Source organism: Acanthochromis polyacanthus, chromosome 21 (genome assembly GCF_021347895.1).
Source record: "Acanthochromis polyacanthus isolate Apoly-LR-REF ecotype Palm Island chromosome 21, KAUST_Apoly_ChrSc, whole genome shotgun sequence".
NCBI classification, from domain to species: domain Eukaryota; kingdom Metazoa; phylum Chordata; class Actinopteri; family Pomacentridae; genus Acanthochromis; species Acanthochromis polyacanthus.
In genome coordinates this window covers 27,980,994-27,997,436 of record NC_067133.1, presented here as the reverse complement: position 1 = coordinate 27,997,436, position 16,443 = coordinate 27,980,994, and the positions used below count along the sequence as shown (strand labels likewise).

General features: G+C 39.7%; 1 protein-coding gene across 1 annotated transcript in view; it reads left to right on the top strand.

The window, feature by feature from the left end:
* Positions 1-15,918, top strand: part of mosmoa (modulator of smoothened a) — a 36,660-nt gene extending 20,742 nt beyond the window's left edge. The window contains exons 2-3 of the mRNA XM_022202388.2: positions 1,551-1,763; positions 12,556-15,918. Coding sequence (XP_022058080.1) covers positions 1,551-1,763; positions 12,556-12,740 — 398 coding nt within the window. The 3' untranslated portion in view covers positions 12,741-15,918. The remainder of the gene's footprint in view (positions 1-1,550; positions 1,764-12,555) is intronic.
* Positions 15,919-16,443: the final 525 nt, after the last annotated feature.

Sequence of the window (16,443 nt, the reverse complement as noted above, 5' to 3'; positions counted from 1 at the left end):
AAGCCATGACATGTTTTAGGTGGCAGATGTGCACTCCCAGGGATGATAGAGATTTTAAAGGAGCTGGTGGACAAATTTACTGAGATCTCAAACCTTTTAAGGCGGCTGCAAATTCTCCTGGTATCGTCGCAGTTTCTTAGGAGAGTGCTTCTGCGATAACTGTCACACCTGCGTGGGATTCACTCGGTAATTGTTGGCAGGATTGATTTAGTCCTCACCTTCTCTCCTTGAGCATGGAAGGAAAAATGTTGGCTTTGACATAATTGAGCAAAACCAAATCACTGAAATGGTGACATTTTAAAGCTGCCTCTCTTTGTCTTCTTCAATCTTTCTCTTCACCTTCACGTTCCATCACATTAGTCCTGGTCATTGATCAGGGAACTAATTTGTCAACACCAGTGTCACACTCTTAATCTATTTTCTAATTTTTCCTCTTGTGGGTCGTCTCCTTGCACTTAATCGCTGTTAAAGCTGCAGATCGAGTTTTTGAACATAGGAGGATTTTTGTTGCATGTTCTGTGTAGATGAACTTTTAAGGGGTAGACTAATTCCTGGGTAGGTTTTCTGTGGTCCAGACAGGGAAGAATCTGGGCTGCCAATGAAATCACAGTGTGAGGGATGACCTCCTTAAACAGTGTTCAGTGTTGACAGTTTGGTCGATATTTGTGCAGTGCTTCTGTCACTGACACAGGAAATGCTCTTTTCATTTGATTACAATCTTCATATTTTTTAAATGTCAATTTTGATCCCCAGATTTTTTCCTACGGTTGACAATTTTGCCAAACAGTGATCCCAACTTTACTTTTAGCAGTGGTGTTTACCTGGCTCATATGTGTGCTTCTTATTAGCTGTGCTGCAGTAACTTCTCATAGATTGCTGTCTAAAGTATAGATATCAGGTCATGAACCAAATGCTACAGGACTGTGAACATGTTTCAGCCTCCTCAAAAAAGAAAACGACTTTACCTCAGATCCAATTTATAATTCTATAGTTTAATTTAGCAGATGCTTTTGTCCAAAGCGTCACATCTGACAACATACAAATCCAGTCCAGACATTGTTAATGTGGTAAATGACTATTCTAGCTGGAAACGGCTGATTTTTAATGGAATATCTCCATAGGGGTACAGAGGAACATTTCCAGCAACCATCACTCCTGTGTTCTAATGCTACATTGTGTTAGCTAATGGCTAATTGATGATTAGAAAGCACTTGTGCAGTTATGTTAGCACATGGATAAAAGTGTGAGTTTTCATGGAAAACATGACATTGTCTGGATGACCCCAAAGTTTTGAACAGTAGTGTACAATCAAGTAAAAGTTCAGTGGGATGAAAGGTTTATAACTTGTGCTAAACTTCCAAACATTTGACCTGTTCAGAGCTCTATTTATTTCCTGTCATGTCATGGTTCACTGACTCTGCAATATGAGATGATTTGTGGTTTAAAAATCATCCTGATCGCCCTGCTACTGATCAGCTGGTGACCCCAAATATCATTTAAAGATGAGTTTTAAAAAACCTGATTTTAATGGCTTCGTCCTCTCCTCACAGGTTCCCTCACAGTCGGCCTGGTCCGGCAGTGCCAGACCATCCACGGACGAGACCGGACTTGCATCCCGCCTCGGCTGCCTCCAGAGTGGGTCACCACGCTGTTCTTCATCATCATGGGCATCATCTCCCTCACGGTCACCTGCGGACTGCTGGTGGCGTCGCACTGGCGCCGAGAAGCCACCAAATACGCCCGCTGGATCGCCTTTACCGGCAGTAAGTGAAGGAGACAGAGACGCTGAATGAAACGTTTTACTCACTGGACTCGCCGTCAGCACATTTTCCCCCAGAGCTTTCTCGCTTTCTTCTCCGTCTCGTTGCATCAGTCGTGACACAACTGCTCAAAAATCCACCTTTGATGCATTATATATTCATGCACAGAATAATGAAAGGAGAGCAGGTGAAGTTAAATCTTGTTTGATGTCAGAATCGTCCAGGACATCAGTGTGTTTGTGTTTCTGAGGTTACGACCTGTGTATGGGCGTCTGTGTGTGTTTGGTTGCATTTCCACATTCATGAGTGTTTTTTTTTGTTTGTTTTTTTTGCATGCTTGATGACTCCTCTTGCTCCCTTAAGCTGATTTATTGCAGCTTGTCTTGTACCCGAGTGGGTGGCTTCTGTGCCACAGTGTTTCTCTAGTGTTTTATCTCTTGCTTTGCCTTGAACATTGCGGCTCTTTTTTTCCAGGCTTGATTTTCTGTGTAGATGCACTTCTAGCACTCGATAATAACTCCACTGGGTTCACTGTGACTGGACTGGTTTCATAAGGCTGTGTGGGAGGGAGGAGTCTGATTGGTCGGTTAGCTGGGGGGATGGACGGCCCTCATACAGATGGAACGGTGGAGATGTGGAGTCACAGTGCTCCGTGGTATTGTTTGAGTGCTGCATGGATTTTGCTCGTAGGTTTGCGTCCGAGTTTCTTTTGCAGATTTGTTCTTTTCCGTCGCTCGTCCTCGTCACCTGCAGCCGACGAGTCCCAAACCTGTCCGCAAACCGTCCGTCCAGGCGAGCACAAATCTGTGTCACGAGCCAAATTGGAAGCTGTTGAGTCATTGTTTAACGATCGCACTCGGAGGAAAAGAAAGGAGGTTGCCATGGCAACTGTGAGCCGTTGTCACCCCTGTCCCCTCGTTAAACCTCCGCTGGCCGTATTAGATGAGAGGTATATTATTAGTTCTGATATTTCTATTTTTTTCTCCTTCTGAGCATTTTAAGCATGATTATTATCTCAGAGAAAATAAATGAGGCTGAAAGTGGAAAGTAGATGTGATGTATTCAAGGAGAAAAGGGAGAGAAGACAGTAGCAAAACAAAAAGTCAAACAGAAATGTCTGACACCTTTTTTTTGCTGTCGGGTGAGATGGCGAGAGATTGGGTGAGAAAACCAGTGGAGGCTTAAAAAGCAGAATAGAGGCTAAGATCAACTTTATTCATTGCAGAGGAAATTGTTTTGCCAGAGTACAATAAGCAACGGTTACTGAAATATACACAATTACAGAGAGGTTAGTAATTAAATATGAACAAAAAAGAATACAAAATGCAAAATGTCTAAGTCAGGAGCGTCAACTCATTTTAGTCCAGGAGACCAATAAAATCACAGCATAATAACTTATAAATAACGACAACTCCACATTTTTCCTTTGTTTCAGTGCAAAAAAAGTACATTCTGAAAATGTTCACATTTAAGGAATTATCTGTTTACAAAACATTTTGAACAAACTGAAATTTGTTCAGAAGAATAAATTCAATTTCAACAACATTATGCCTCACTTTATCATTTACACATCTTTAAAAAAAGACAAAAACTACAAAAATGAGACAAAATATTACAAAATGAGACACAAAACAACCAAAGCAAGAAACAAAGTGACAAAAAATAAGACAAATGACAGGAAACAAAACAAGAGACAAAAAATTTGACAAAAAAGTTACAAACTGACAAAAAAAATGGACAAACGAGACAGAAAACTACAAAAGCGTGAAACAAAATGACAAACGAAAACACAAAATTACGAAAATAAGGCAGTAAATAAAAATTAGACAAAAGGGAAACAAAGAACGACAAATGAGAATCAAAATGACAAAAATACAAAAGGAATGACAAAAGTCAGACAAAAAGGCAGAAAACAAATACAAGACAAAATTTTACAAAAATGAGACACAAAATGACAAAAAATGAGAAACGACACGAAACAAAACAAAAAGAGAAAAATTACACAAAAGTTACAGAGACAAAAAATGCACAAACGAAACAAAAAAATTACACAAAAATGACAGAAGAGCGAAACAAAATGACAAGAAAGATACGCAATACAACGAATAAAGCAGAATTCAAAATGACAAAAAACACACGTGAGACAGAAAGGAAACACAAAATGACAGAAACGAGAATCAAAACGACAAAAGTCAGACAAAAAAAATACAAAAATGAGACACAAAACAATCTAGTATTTCACTTTCTGATCAAAGCAACTTGTCATGGTTTAGGAATTATTTTAAATTTAGAATTTTGCAAATTTACAAATTGCAAATCTCTGTAATTTTTACACTTTACAAAGTGAACTGAAACTAAACCGATGAGTTGCACTTAACAATAATACAGATAGTGAGACTAAGCACCAGATAAAAATTGCAGCAGATAAAGAAACGTCTGCATGAATCAGTCTGTTGATTACGTATCCCAAAGCAAAAGAAAAGCCACATGAATACTCCTGCTCCCAGAGGTCAAAAGCTGAAGGTACAGGGTATAGAATGAGCAGTGAAGCTGAGCTGGTAGGGAGGAGACGGGGCTGGTTGGTTCTAACAGGTGATGAGGGTGAGCGGAGGTGGGCAGCCGGTAGCCTAACTGGCTCCGGGCCACCAGCACCTGAATGGACGGCTTTGTACGACCGGCACAAACCCGCCTCTGTGTGTCCACATGCACACACCAGCAGCGTGTCCCAAAGGTACCGGGGTCATCTGTAGGGGTGGAGCCGTAGGAAATAAGACTCTGACAATGCAGCAACAGTGAGTGCTAATTACCCACGCTGCAAAATAAAAAGCCGCCTACTTCTGACTTCTATTTAGAGCAAAGAACACACGCCTTATTCTAAATTAGTTACACTCCCATGTAAAGTCACCTTCATAGACCCCTTTTTGTAGTGTTTGCTGCAGGAAAAGTTAGATTTCCTGGAGAAAATGTTGTAGTTTTGTCATCTGGATCCAAAGAAAATCTTTGAAAAACAAAAATGAGACACTTGAGATGAAGCTGTGTCATGTTTAAAGGATGTTTTGAAATTGTGGAAGCATTTCTGGTGGATTTAGTTGTTCAATTTGGTTCTGAACACTTTCAGTGTTATGCAGTGGACCATTGGCTACTATTACAGGGTGTTGTACATATACAGCCATGGCCGTAAGTCTGGACACAGCATGACTTACTGTGTCTGTTTTGATGTCTATTACAGAACATAACTAATATTTTTTGACAGCACCAGTTTAATTAGTCAACAAATCAACAAGGGATATAATATTATCAATAAATTCCAACAATTGGAACAACTTTGTTCCCAAAACATAATATTAGAAGAAAATAACAAAAAAATGCAGTACTTTCACAACCGAATTTGGTAAGAATAACAAAATGACACCAGACTCTTTTGATGGTTTTTTTTTAATATGAAACTTAATATAGTTCTCAGGAGTTGTGTACTGTATTGTAAGTGACAATTTTGTGGTATTTTCTAAGATTCACAAGCGTCATGGTACTTGTGTCCAAACTTATGGCCATGGCTGTACAGTGTAGTATATAGATAGAAGTGTCAAATTTAAAATCCCCTCGTAATTTGTTGGTTATAGATCCGTATAGGATGAAGTCTGGGTCCGGACCAGTTCGTGACCCGGGGTCTAGTATGTAGTGGATTAAATGAAGCCTCCATTAAGAGAATTTTGCCTCGAGGTATTTTAGTAATCGAATTACTCCCTACACCTGACACACACAAACAAGCAAGAAGGCAGAACCATCCACAAGATTCTGAACCTGAACCAAACGGACACAATAATCCAGGTTTACAGTCAAATTCAGCACTTTAACTGCAGTCTTTTTAGCAACTTGACACATTTTCACATTAATTTACCAGATGAGAAATGTATTTTTTTGCAGAAAGAAGAGCCACTTATGTCAGATATCATCCTCATTAGAACCCTTAAACTTAAATATAATAGGATATTCTATAATTATCTGCTCTCTCTAAATGGCCTCAGACATATCTTTGGCATTTCCATTCTGCCGCGTCTCCTTATTTATCATCCGACACGTTTATGATGCACAGCGGCGTCTGGGACAATGAGTGCAGCTAACGAGGAGCATCGGCCTCGTTAACCACGCATTAACGAGGAGCGCGGCTCTCTCGGTTCTTGTTGACGGTGCAGATTAAACATGTTTATTAGATCATCTTGGCAGCAATTACAGAAGACGGCTTCATTGGAGATGATGGAAAACACTTCTGTAGCTTCGTCTGTCTACTCGTTCATCACTTCACTGCTTCAGTTTCTGAGCTCTCATGGATTGTTTCAACATTTTTGTAGTGAATTTTTGTTATTTTAATTGCCTCTATGGCACATTATATTCAAATAACATCATAATAAGGCTTATCAAGCAGACACAAAGGCAAGAAAGTAGAATAAAATAGAAAATTATTAGAACCCCAACCACATAGGACAGAATTTATTGCATGTCTGTCTCTGTGCTGAAGAAATAACTTCAAAAATGTGGAGTACACCAGAGTAGAAAGTAGTGAAAAAAATCTATTTCCTGCACTTTTATACAGCCTAAAGTGGCATCTGTTAGTTTTAACCAGCTGTCCAGAATACAAAATAAAATAAAAAAAACACATATGAGAAAGAAAAACAGCAAATTCCCTCATTTAAAAAGCTGGAACAGGAGATTGTTTTGCTTTTTTTGGTGTTTAATCAGTCGTCAAAGTATTCGCAGATTAGTTTTCTGTGCAAAGTTAACAGCTGCTGATATTTATTAGTTTACTGCTGCAATTCCAGTGACAGCAGGTGAGCAAAGATCCGTCTGTTTAAACACACAGCGGACCACCAAGTGCGCTTCAATTAACTCCATGTTGGTGAAGCTTGCAGGTTTAATGCTGAGCTGTGTAATTTTGGCTGCTTTTTAGCTCAACTTTCACCACATCGTTTAGCAGTCGCAGCCTGGATGAACAGACGGGAGTCAGAAAGACATAAATATTAACTTGTGATTCATGCTTTTGTATTTACTGGTTTGTTTGTCAGACAAGGCAGAGGTTTTATTTGTGAGCAGCCTCCAAAAACAGCAGTTTACTAATTAATCACACTCAGTTAATCTTGTTCAGGTGAAATGTAAGAGTAGTTATGCGATGTTCTCATAAATTACAGGTAATGTTGCAAACAGACTGATTTTATGGGATTTTACTTAATTCTAGTGTGGGATTATTGTTATCAGAACAGTTATTTCTCTTGCTGAACTGCTGCAGATTCTTTTAGCTTTTTAACGGCAGCATTCTGGTTAAACGGTGAAATCGTTGAGACCTTGAAAACCAAGAAAAATCATCCGTGAGCTGCTGAGAACCTCTGCAAGGCGGTGAGGTGAAGTGAAAAGGTAAAAGCTAAAAATAGCTCCTGGGCTGCCTCCTAATAGATTACACGCTGTTAACATCACCAGAATAATTCAAACCGGGCATTTAATAGCCTGTGAGTGCTGATTTTGCTTAAAAGCAAATTCAGAATGCAGTTTCGGTGAGCACTGATGCTGCTGCAGGAAGAACTTCTGGTCTAAAGCAGAAGAAACAGTGAAAAAGCTCTTTGATCCGTCTGCAGGAGATATTTTTAATTAGAAGAGCAGCGATTGATCTGCCTTTCAGAGTCACATGGTTAGTTCTGCTGCTCGCTGTCACTGCGTGTTACATAACTGGACTCTGTTGGACTCTTTTCTTACATCTATGGAGAAGAAACAGAAGAAGAAAGGAGTCTTTCTTATCAGTGACAGCTCCATGGCACCGGCTTCCTGATTAGCTGCTAGCACATGCTAACCAGCAGCATCGCAGCATGCGGTCGACACTTGCAGCTAATTGATCTCATCGGGGTTGATTTCAGAGCTCACAATCAGCGTGTTTACATTCCAACACGGAGGCAGATTACACAGGGAAACGGAGAACAAACGTTCTCACAAAACGTGAGACCAATGACAAAAGTCAGACACAAAAAAACACAAAATGTAACAAAAATGAGATGCAAAACTACTAAAGTGAGAAACAAAATGACAAAAAATGACAAGAGCATGAAACAAAACAGCAAAAACGACAAAGCGATGCCTTAAGCAAAACACAGAATGACAAAAAAATAGGACAGCAACTGACAAAAAACAACATAAATAAGACAAAGTATTGTAAAAATGAGACACAAAATGACAAGAAATGAGACAAATGACGCAAAATAAAACAAATGACAAAAAATTAGACTAAAAAGTTACAAAGTGACAGAAAAAATGACGAGTAAAACAAAACGGCAAAGCAATGAAAAGTAAAACACAAAATGAGAAAAATATGACAAAAAACACAAGCGAGACAAAAAGGAAACACAAAACGACAACAACAAAACAACAAAAATGTGAGATGAACAATAAAAGTCAGACAAAAAAAGACATTAAAAACAACAAAAATAAGGCAAAATGACAACAGAACAATGAGCAATCTATTATTTTACTTTGATCAAAACAACTTGTCATGGCCTAGTAATTATTTTAAATTTATGGTTTTAAAATTTACAAGCTGCAGAACATGTTGACGTGCACCGTGACGACCTCCATGTCAGTCTGGGATCACAGTTCAGACGACCTGAACGTCTCAGAGGTGATTCCAAAAGCACACCTACCAGGTACATTCACAGTCTGAGTGTAAGTGTAGGCTGGACAACTGGTGTTGTGTTCAGTTGTTTTGTTTTGTTTTTTTTTTTTTTACAAATAATTGCTATATGTTGCATTATTTTTTTTAAACTTTTTAGCACCTTAAACCTTTGCTCTGTAGATGAGGAATGCTGTGGCTGCATTATCAGCGGTTGAGTTGTTTTGGGTAATGTAGGCGGCAGGTTTTGACAAAAAGTCGACTGTGTGGAATACGAGTAATAAATATATCTGCTCCTGCTGCATTTTTACATCATCTTTTTTTTTATATATCTATAGAAAAGTTAAGCTCCTCTGATCTCATGCTGCCTTTATTAGTCCACCAAGGAACGAGGCGGAGTTATGCGACGATCGACGTTGGTTTGTCTGTCCGTCTGTCTGTTAGCGACATCACTCAAAAACAGACTAATGGATTTGGATGGAATTTTTAGGGAAAGTCAGAAATGACACAAGGACCAAGTGATTAGATTTTGGCAGTGATGCGGCTTATAATCTGGATCCACGGATTTGTTGAAGATTTTTTTATTTTAATTTCACTTTTTAGTACATTTTGACCTGTTTCTGACCAATTTCTGCTTCCTCCTCAGATCATGAAGGACTGAGTTTGTTTGTAGTGTTTGAGGTTTCACTTTAGATATTTTCTGTAACTTTGGACAAGTTTAAAGTCATTTTGGGACAAATTTCTAATCATTTTGGTCATTTTTCCTCCACCAAGGACCGCGGTATAGTTATGTGACGATTGGCGTTGGTTTGTTTGTCTGTCTGTTAACAACATTACTCAAAAATGGGCTCACGAATTGGGATGAAATTTTCAGGGAAGATCAGAAATGACTCAAGTACCAAGTGCTTAGATCTTGGCAGTGATGCAGCTCATAGTCTGGATCCATGGATTTGTTGAAAATTTGTGTATCATTGTGAGATAGTGGCACGGCATCACTGTAACCATGACAACAAGGGAACACTAAATCAGCTGCCTGCTGATGATCACATGATTGTGATCCTACTACAAATCCACCGCTGAGAACTTATCAGGACTAATCCGTCAGAAATGATAAAAGGAACAGTTTGTGGGGGTGTTTCCTGCCCGCCTCATTTTCAGGTCACGTCATTCGGTATCCATTCATACCGTAGTTTTATTGCATGCAAGTTTCTGGTTTATATTCAAGTGAAGTCTGCTGCAGTGGCTTATAAACTCTGAAATGTTTTATTATCTTCCCTATAGCGACTAACACCAGGAGAGCGTGTCTTAGTGGAGCTTCTCAGTCTTCTCTAGTCATAGGAAGCGACTACAAGATGGCTTCCTCCACATTATTCTGCAGAATTTAACTGGCAGCAGATAAACCGAGCAGTGACATGCCCGTTTAGAAAGCTGGAAATCTGATTTAAGCTTCTAGAAAAACGCTGCATAAAGAGCTCGTTTGTTTGCTGAGAGACATTTACTGAAACTAAAGCGGCGCTAGAGGAGTGTATGTTTATTTTCAGCTCAAGGTTAGGAGCTAATAATGATTCCATTTTACTCAGCAATAATCCACAAACTTTATATAGATCTGAGTCTGCTCTCTGAGGGAACGATGCTTTCCAGTGCTGTCGGAAATATGGGTGATTCAAAACACAAACAACAGAAGGGAAAGACAATCTGAGTTTTCTCAGATATTTAAGCGCATTGTGTGGAAGCTGCACACAATGCATTTAAACGAGGAAATGTTTCAGCACATTTACAGCTTAATGATCACCACTGAAGCTCCTCCAGCGTCACATTAATCAATATTTTAGCAGGTTTTTGCTGCTGAGCCGCACACCGATGATCAACACACATCTGCAGTGACGTGTGTGTTTGTGTGCATCAGGTATTTCTGCATTTCTTTGATTGTAGATGCCTGTTTTTTCTAAGCTTATTGTGAAACGCTCCACACTTTAACCTCTTATTATTGTCATCTGTCAGTGCATCTGCGTTGTCACACTATTCATGTTTCTGCTGTTAAGATAAGAAAACAGTATTAATCCCAAAAGACATTCTTGTGCCAGATTTTGCTCAGAAACAGACAAAATGACATAAAATAAGAAAAGCGGCAACTAGAAAATGTAGAAAAAGCAATAAAAAATACTACAATGCTGGCAGTTATACTGATGTCACACATGATGGGGAAGAAACGAAATGAAATATTGCACCACAGTGTCGGACATCAAAGTGAAATCTAGCACCTGAGAATTGAAAATATGACGAGAAATGAAATGCTACACATGCAGAAATTATTGCACAAACTATTAAGGAATATTACTCCAAATTCTACTGATGTTCATGTTCAGATCTGAGTCTCTGTTTTCGATGTCGTTCCTGCAGAAAGGGGAAGCAGTTTTTAGAGAAAATCTAATGTGGTTTCTGTCCTTCGCACTTCGATTATTTAATTTAAGTCTGACCTAAAAGTTCCAGCTGCAGTTCTGTCTTCAGGGGCTGATCATGAAGTCTATAAAAAAAGATGCGCTGCTGCGTTTTAGTTTGGTTTTTAGATTTGTGGTCCGTGTAGAATAGAAGCAATGAATGTATGCATTTGAAAAACAAAAATGTCTGAGTAAAGCTCCAATTAACAGAAGTGGGTAAAAGCTGACCTCTGCGATGAATAAACAGCCTGTATGTAATTTATGACAAACACTAAAATATTAAAGTTACATAAATGCCATTTATTATCACCCGTCTTTGTAAAACACGAGGCAGAGTCACGCTGAAGTCTTTGTGTAATTGTTCCTTCAGAGCCCGTTATAAAGGAACTATTGTTTCTCTAATGAACTGGAATTGAATTCACTTTGAGCTTCCTGCTCGAGTTGACGAGGTTACGTTTCATTTTCTGCACCAGTGTAGAGAACAAAGACTAAAACAAGGAGTTTAAACTCTATTTATCAATATTTTTTTCTTAAATCTTGACACTAGTCTTGCCCTAAAATCCGTTTTGTATGCTGATCTATACTCAGCTAAGATACTGCTGATTTTATTATTAACTTTCTGTGCAGTACTGGATTCCTGCTCTATGAACAATATTCTTTGCTTTTTGCACAACGCTGTATGTATATTCTTTTTCAGGTGTAAATATCTCCAGTTTTTTCTACAGGTATTCTAGTACAGGTGTATTGTACATATATTGTGTAGTACAGGGGTGTTCTACTCAAACTAAAGCCATGGGAACCCCACATGTGTTTAGGTGATGCAGAAATCACTTAAATCTGTTTTTATGTTTGGTCCGTTTAAACTGCTGCTAGTGCAGCTGATGGAACAGAAATAAGAAAACTGATCAGTTTATTAGTATTGATTTCAGAGAATATTCAGTCAGTAACTTTAGTTTCACTTTGACTCAGATTAAAGGGATTTCCTGCATTATGAGTCAGTGTCAGACCTTCACGCACTTCAATACAACATCATGTTTGAGTAGATGAAGTTTGATAGTTGTATTGTCTCTTATCAATAATCTGCTGTATTGATCAGTAAAATAAATACATTATCACATGTTTAACAGTTTTCTACCGCCATTTCTATCTTACATAATTTCCAGTAGCAGCTTTTTACTGTCATAAATGTTTGTGTTCCTCATTGTTCTCCATTAAAACTACCTGTTGGTTCATTTTGTGCAGAAAACGAGTCAAGTGATCATTAAACCTCCTGTTTGTTTGACGAGTTTGAAGCAGAAAGTCTGAGTTAAAGAAAGCTGAGAACCACCTTCATCCCTGTTAACTCTGACTGAGGCTTTAGTTTTTGTCGACTCGCACAAAGAAAGTCTGACGACGTTAAACTGTCTTCATAGTTCAGCCTCTGATCTGATAAATGTCGTAAACACTAGAAAAGCTCCGGCAGTTAAAATAGAAGCATCAAATTTAAAATCCTCTTATAATTTATTGATTATAGGTCCGTATAGGATGAAGTCTGGGTCTGGACCAGTTAGTGCCCTGGGGTCTGGTATGTAGTGGAATGTCAAGGAATTTTAGTAATCGAACAACTAGAATAACTCCAGGACTCGTTTCTTGTGTACATTTTTGGCCATTAAAGCTGATTTAGATTCAGAAACTCCAGATGTGTAACTGCTGTTTTCTCTCCTCCCTGCAGTGATCCTGTTCTGCATGGCGGCACTCATCTTCCCGATAGGCTTCTATATCAACGAGGTGGGAGGTCAGCCGTACAAGCTGCCCAACAACACGGTGGTGGGCTCGTCCTACGTGCTCTTCGTCCTCTCCATCTTCTTCACCATAGTTGGACTGCTGTTTGCAGGGAAGGTTTGCCTCCCGGGCTGAGGACTCCACCGCGCTCGCCTCTGGACTGACTCGGGAGGCTCTGAAAATTTTATGGGATTTACAAAAACACACAATGACTGAAAATCAAAAACAACAAACTCTGGCCGGAAGCCCGAAACGTGGGGAAGTGTGTGCTTCAAGGGACCGCAGGACCGTGGAACTTCTAAAAGATGAACAAGACGCTAAAACGGGACATGGAGGAGCGGGAGAGGCCACCCTGCCGCCGTTGATTTAAAACATGGCCGCCTCTCTGTTGTTTTTCTGTGGGAAAAGGGTGCTTCATGTGCCGCTGCCATGGCAACCGCGGCCACAACGCTGGCGCACATTTGTAGAGGACCGCTGCAGCCACTCCTCGACTCGACTCCCGGCCGCCCGCCTCGTCGCCCTCCTGTCGCTATTCTGGGCTTCTCTCCGCTATTTTCAGTTTTGTGTTCTTCTGTTGTTGTACAATTTGTGTTCTTTTCTTTTCCTCCCACAGCCACCTTTCACTGAAGTGTGTTGTCCCGCCCGGGTGGGGAGGGTTTGGGGGAGGAGAGCAGCTCTGATCCGGCTCACCGGGGGGGAAGATGCAGGTGTTCTTCCTCCTCGTCTCCAGGAGCAGGTAGCGGCGAGGGGGAGCCTCCCTGAAGCAGAGAGGAGAAAGCCACTGAGTGTCAGACCGAGCTTAATGTTATTTATATGGACCAGAAGCATTAGTGAGCGTAGACGGCTCTCCTGCTCAGCTGAACCCATCGCGCTGAATCACATCCAACAACTAGAAGACTGTGAATTTAGAAGAAGAATCATCTGAACACACATCTTGTATTTGTAGTAGTTCTGTTAAGTGCAGCCACGTGCACAGTGGCCCCTTTCAGAGTATTTTCTGAGAATGTGGTGTTATGTTTCCGGGGGGGTTGAGGTGGACCAGCAGACAGTATTGAGATTTACCAAATAGAACATGAAGTTACGTGCACTACTGTTCAAAAGTTTGGGGTCACTTAGAAATATTTTGAGAGAAAAGCAGTTTTTTTTCAGTGAAAATTACATTAAGCGAATCAGAAATCCAGTCCAGACATTGTTACTGTGGTAAATGACTATTCTAGCTGGAGATGGTGATTTTTAATGGAATATCTCCATAGGGGTACAGAGGAACATTTCCAGCAACCATCACTCCTGTGTTCTAATGCTACATTGTGTTAGCTAATGGCTAATTGATGATTAGAAAGCAGTTGTGTTAGCACATGAGTAAAAGTGTGAGTTTTTCTCTATGCGAGCCCAAACTTTTGAACGGTAGTGAAAATAACGCGTGAATGCTGAAAGTCAGTGGTATTCTCCTTTAACGTCGGACAGTAAATCAGAGAGGAGTGATTTTTTTGTTTGTTTTTTTGTCTTGTTTTGTGCACTGGGACTGCAGGTCAGGTCCATGCGTGGGGCTGGACCTCAGTGTGCTGCTGGAGAGCTCTGTGACACACACACACACACACACACACACACACACACACACACACACACACACACACACACACACACACACACACACACACACACACACACACACAGAGAGAAACATACAACCAACGCTGCATAAATTGTCACATTAAAACTGATGATTATTTTCATTCCCAGTCACACTCTTCATTATTTTAGACTTTCACCTCCGTCTTTGGTTGTTTTGGTCTCTTCATACAGAGATAAATCACCGCAGTAAATAAAACCAACTGGTAAAGCTGTAAAGTTATGTGTGGATGGACAATTTACCAGTTTCCCCTGAACGCCTCACATGCAGGCTGCGGTACAACGGCCAATCAGCTGCTCACGGAGAAGCTTCTAGTCTCCCAAAGCAGTGGAAAGAGTAAAAATAATGCATTCTAATGTAATCACAAATTTAGATTTTTTTCAGTTAATTTGCCACAATATTGACCTTTTAAATGCACGCCAGTCTGAAAAAAATCACCTTTTAAGCTTGTCTTAGCTCATCTAAATCTGACTTATTAGATTCTTTTTGCTGCTGGATTAGAAGCTTCTCTGTGGACCACTAACTAGCCCGTGTGCTGCCTCCTGCATGGGAGGTGTTTAGAGACAACAGGTCGATTCTGGTGTTTTTCCAACAAGCTGATGTTCTTTAAATAAGACATTTTGAGTATAATTTTAACTGTATTTTGCTCTTTTAGGAGATGCACTGAATTCAGATGAAGGAAAAAACAACTTTAAGTCTTATTTTGATGCTAATCTTTGTATATTAGCACAAAATTCAGCACAGCATGGACTTAAAAGCAGTTTATCATTTATTCTGCATGCCTTATTGAAAAAAAAATCCCCCAAAATATGCTGCTCCTCTGACAAGATTCTGTAAAAAATAAAAATGTTAAAAAGCCAAAAACAAAATGCCAACAGCAGCCAAAAATTCAGACTACTCAACTAAACTGCAGGCTGTGTATATAAAAAGCAAATATGGAAATGGAATATAAACATGCGTAGTACAATATCTATAGTAGGTAGAGCTACAAGCTTTTTTTTCCATATTTATACATCAAAATGTTGATTCCAGTTTTTTTCCCCCATTTTTGCAGTGTATTTAAAGACCTTCAACTTTTGCTCTCCTGCTTTTCAGATTTACGATATTTTAGCTGTGTAAAATACATTTTTGAGTTTTCTATATTTTTAGCCACAATTTTTTTCCATTTTTACAGATTTTTTTATGTTTCCATGGGAACACATAAGCTACTGACACTCTGAAAGTGTGTGTTTGTGTGTGTGTGTGTGTGTCGAGCCGATCACAGCCGCTCCGTCGCCAAGTCTTAGAGTTTTTCGTGTTTTCCCGCTCGGCTCCTCTGACGATGCTAACGGCTAACCGGCTAAGCTCCGCGGCGCCCCGTCTCCAATGGTTTCGTCTCGTGCCATGACCCGTTTTTGTTTAATAATGTACAGACACAAGAGGCAGGATTTCTGTATTAGGAAGCACTGTGCATTCAACAGTATAGATAACAGACATAGAAGCACCACAAATGTATAAAAAAGAAAAAAGAGAACTTCTTACCTCATTGTTTTTTTGTTTCTGCTATTATTTTCTAATGGTGGCAACGTGTGTGCCCTCTAATTTGTCTCTTGCCTTGATCGGATGTCTACACATAAAGCCTATGATCATAGGAAATTATTTATCACTGAATAAAAAGAGGAAAATGGGTGTGTGTGACTCTGACACCGTCTGTGTTGTGCTTATTTAAAGAATCGGAGCGCAGATGTGGCCCAGTTGTTAGTTTAATCTGAAAAAAAACTGATTTTCAGACCCAAACCTGCTGCAATGAAGAACCAAACGTGTCACGATTAAATGACCGAGACAGAATTTCCCTTCAGACGTTTGAAGGTTCCACTTTGTCAGCTCACCCATTGCTGACCTTGGAGTCTATTTTGGGAAAGCATTATCTGGGTTGTGCTAATTAAATCCTGTCGTTTTCAGTCTTTCTGAGCTCAAGAAAACTAATAATATTCACAGAACCGCCTACGATTCACAGAGCGGCTGCAGAGAGGTGTTAACTGTGTTTCAACATTACATCCTGAAGGATTTGTTGTTATTGTTGAGGGAAAAAAACCATGGGTCCATCATCACATTCCTGGTGGCAGCTTCTGGCTGTGCTTTTGATCGCAACCTTTTATAGGTCACATTTTCAGGATAAAAAAAGAAGTAGCAGCTTTTAAAGAAACAGTCTGACATTGTGTATCTGGT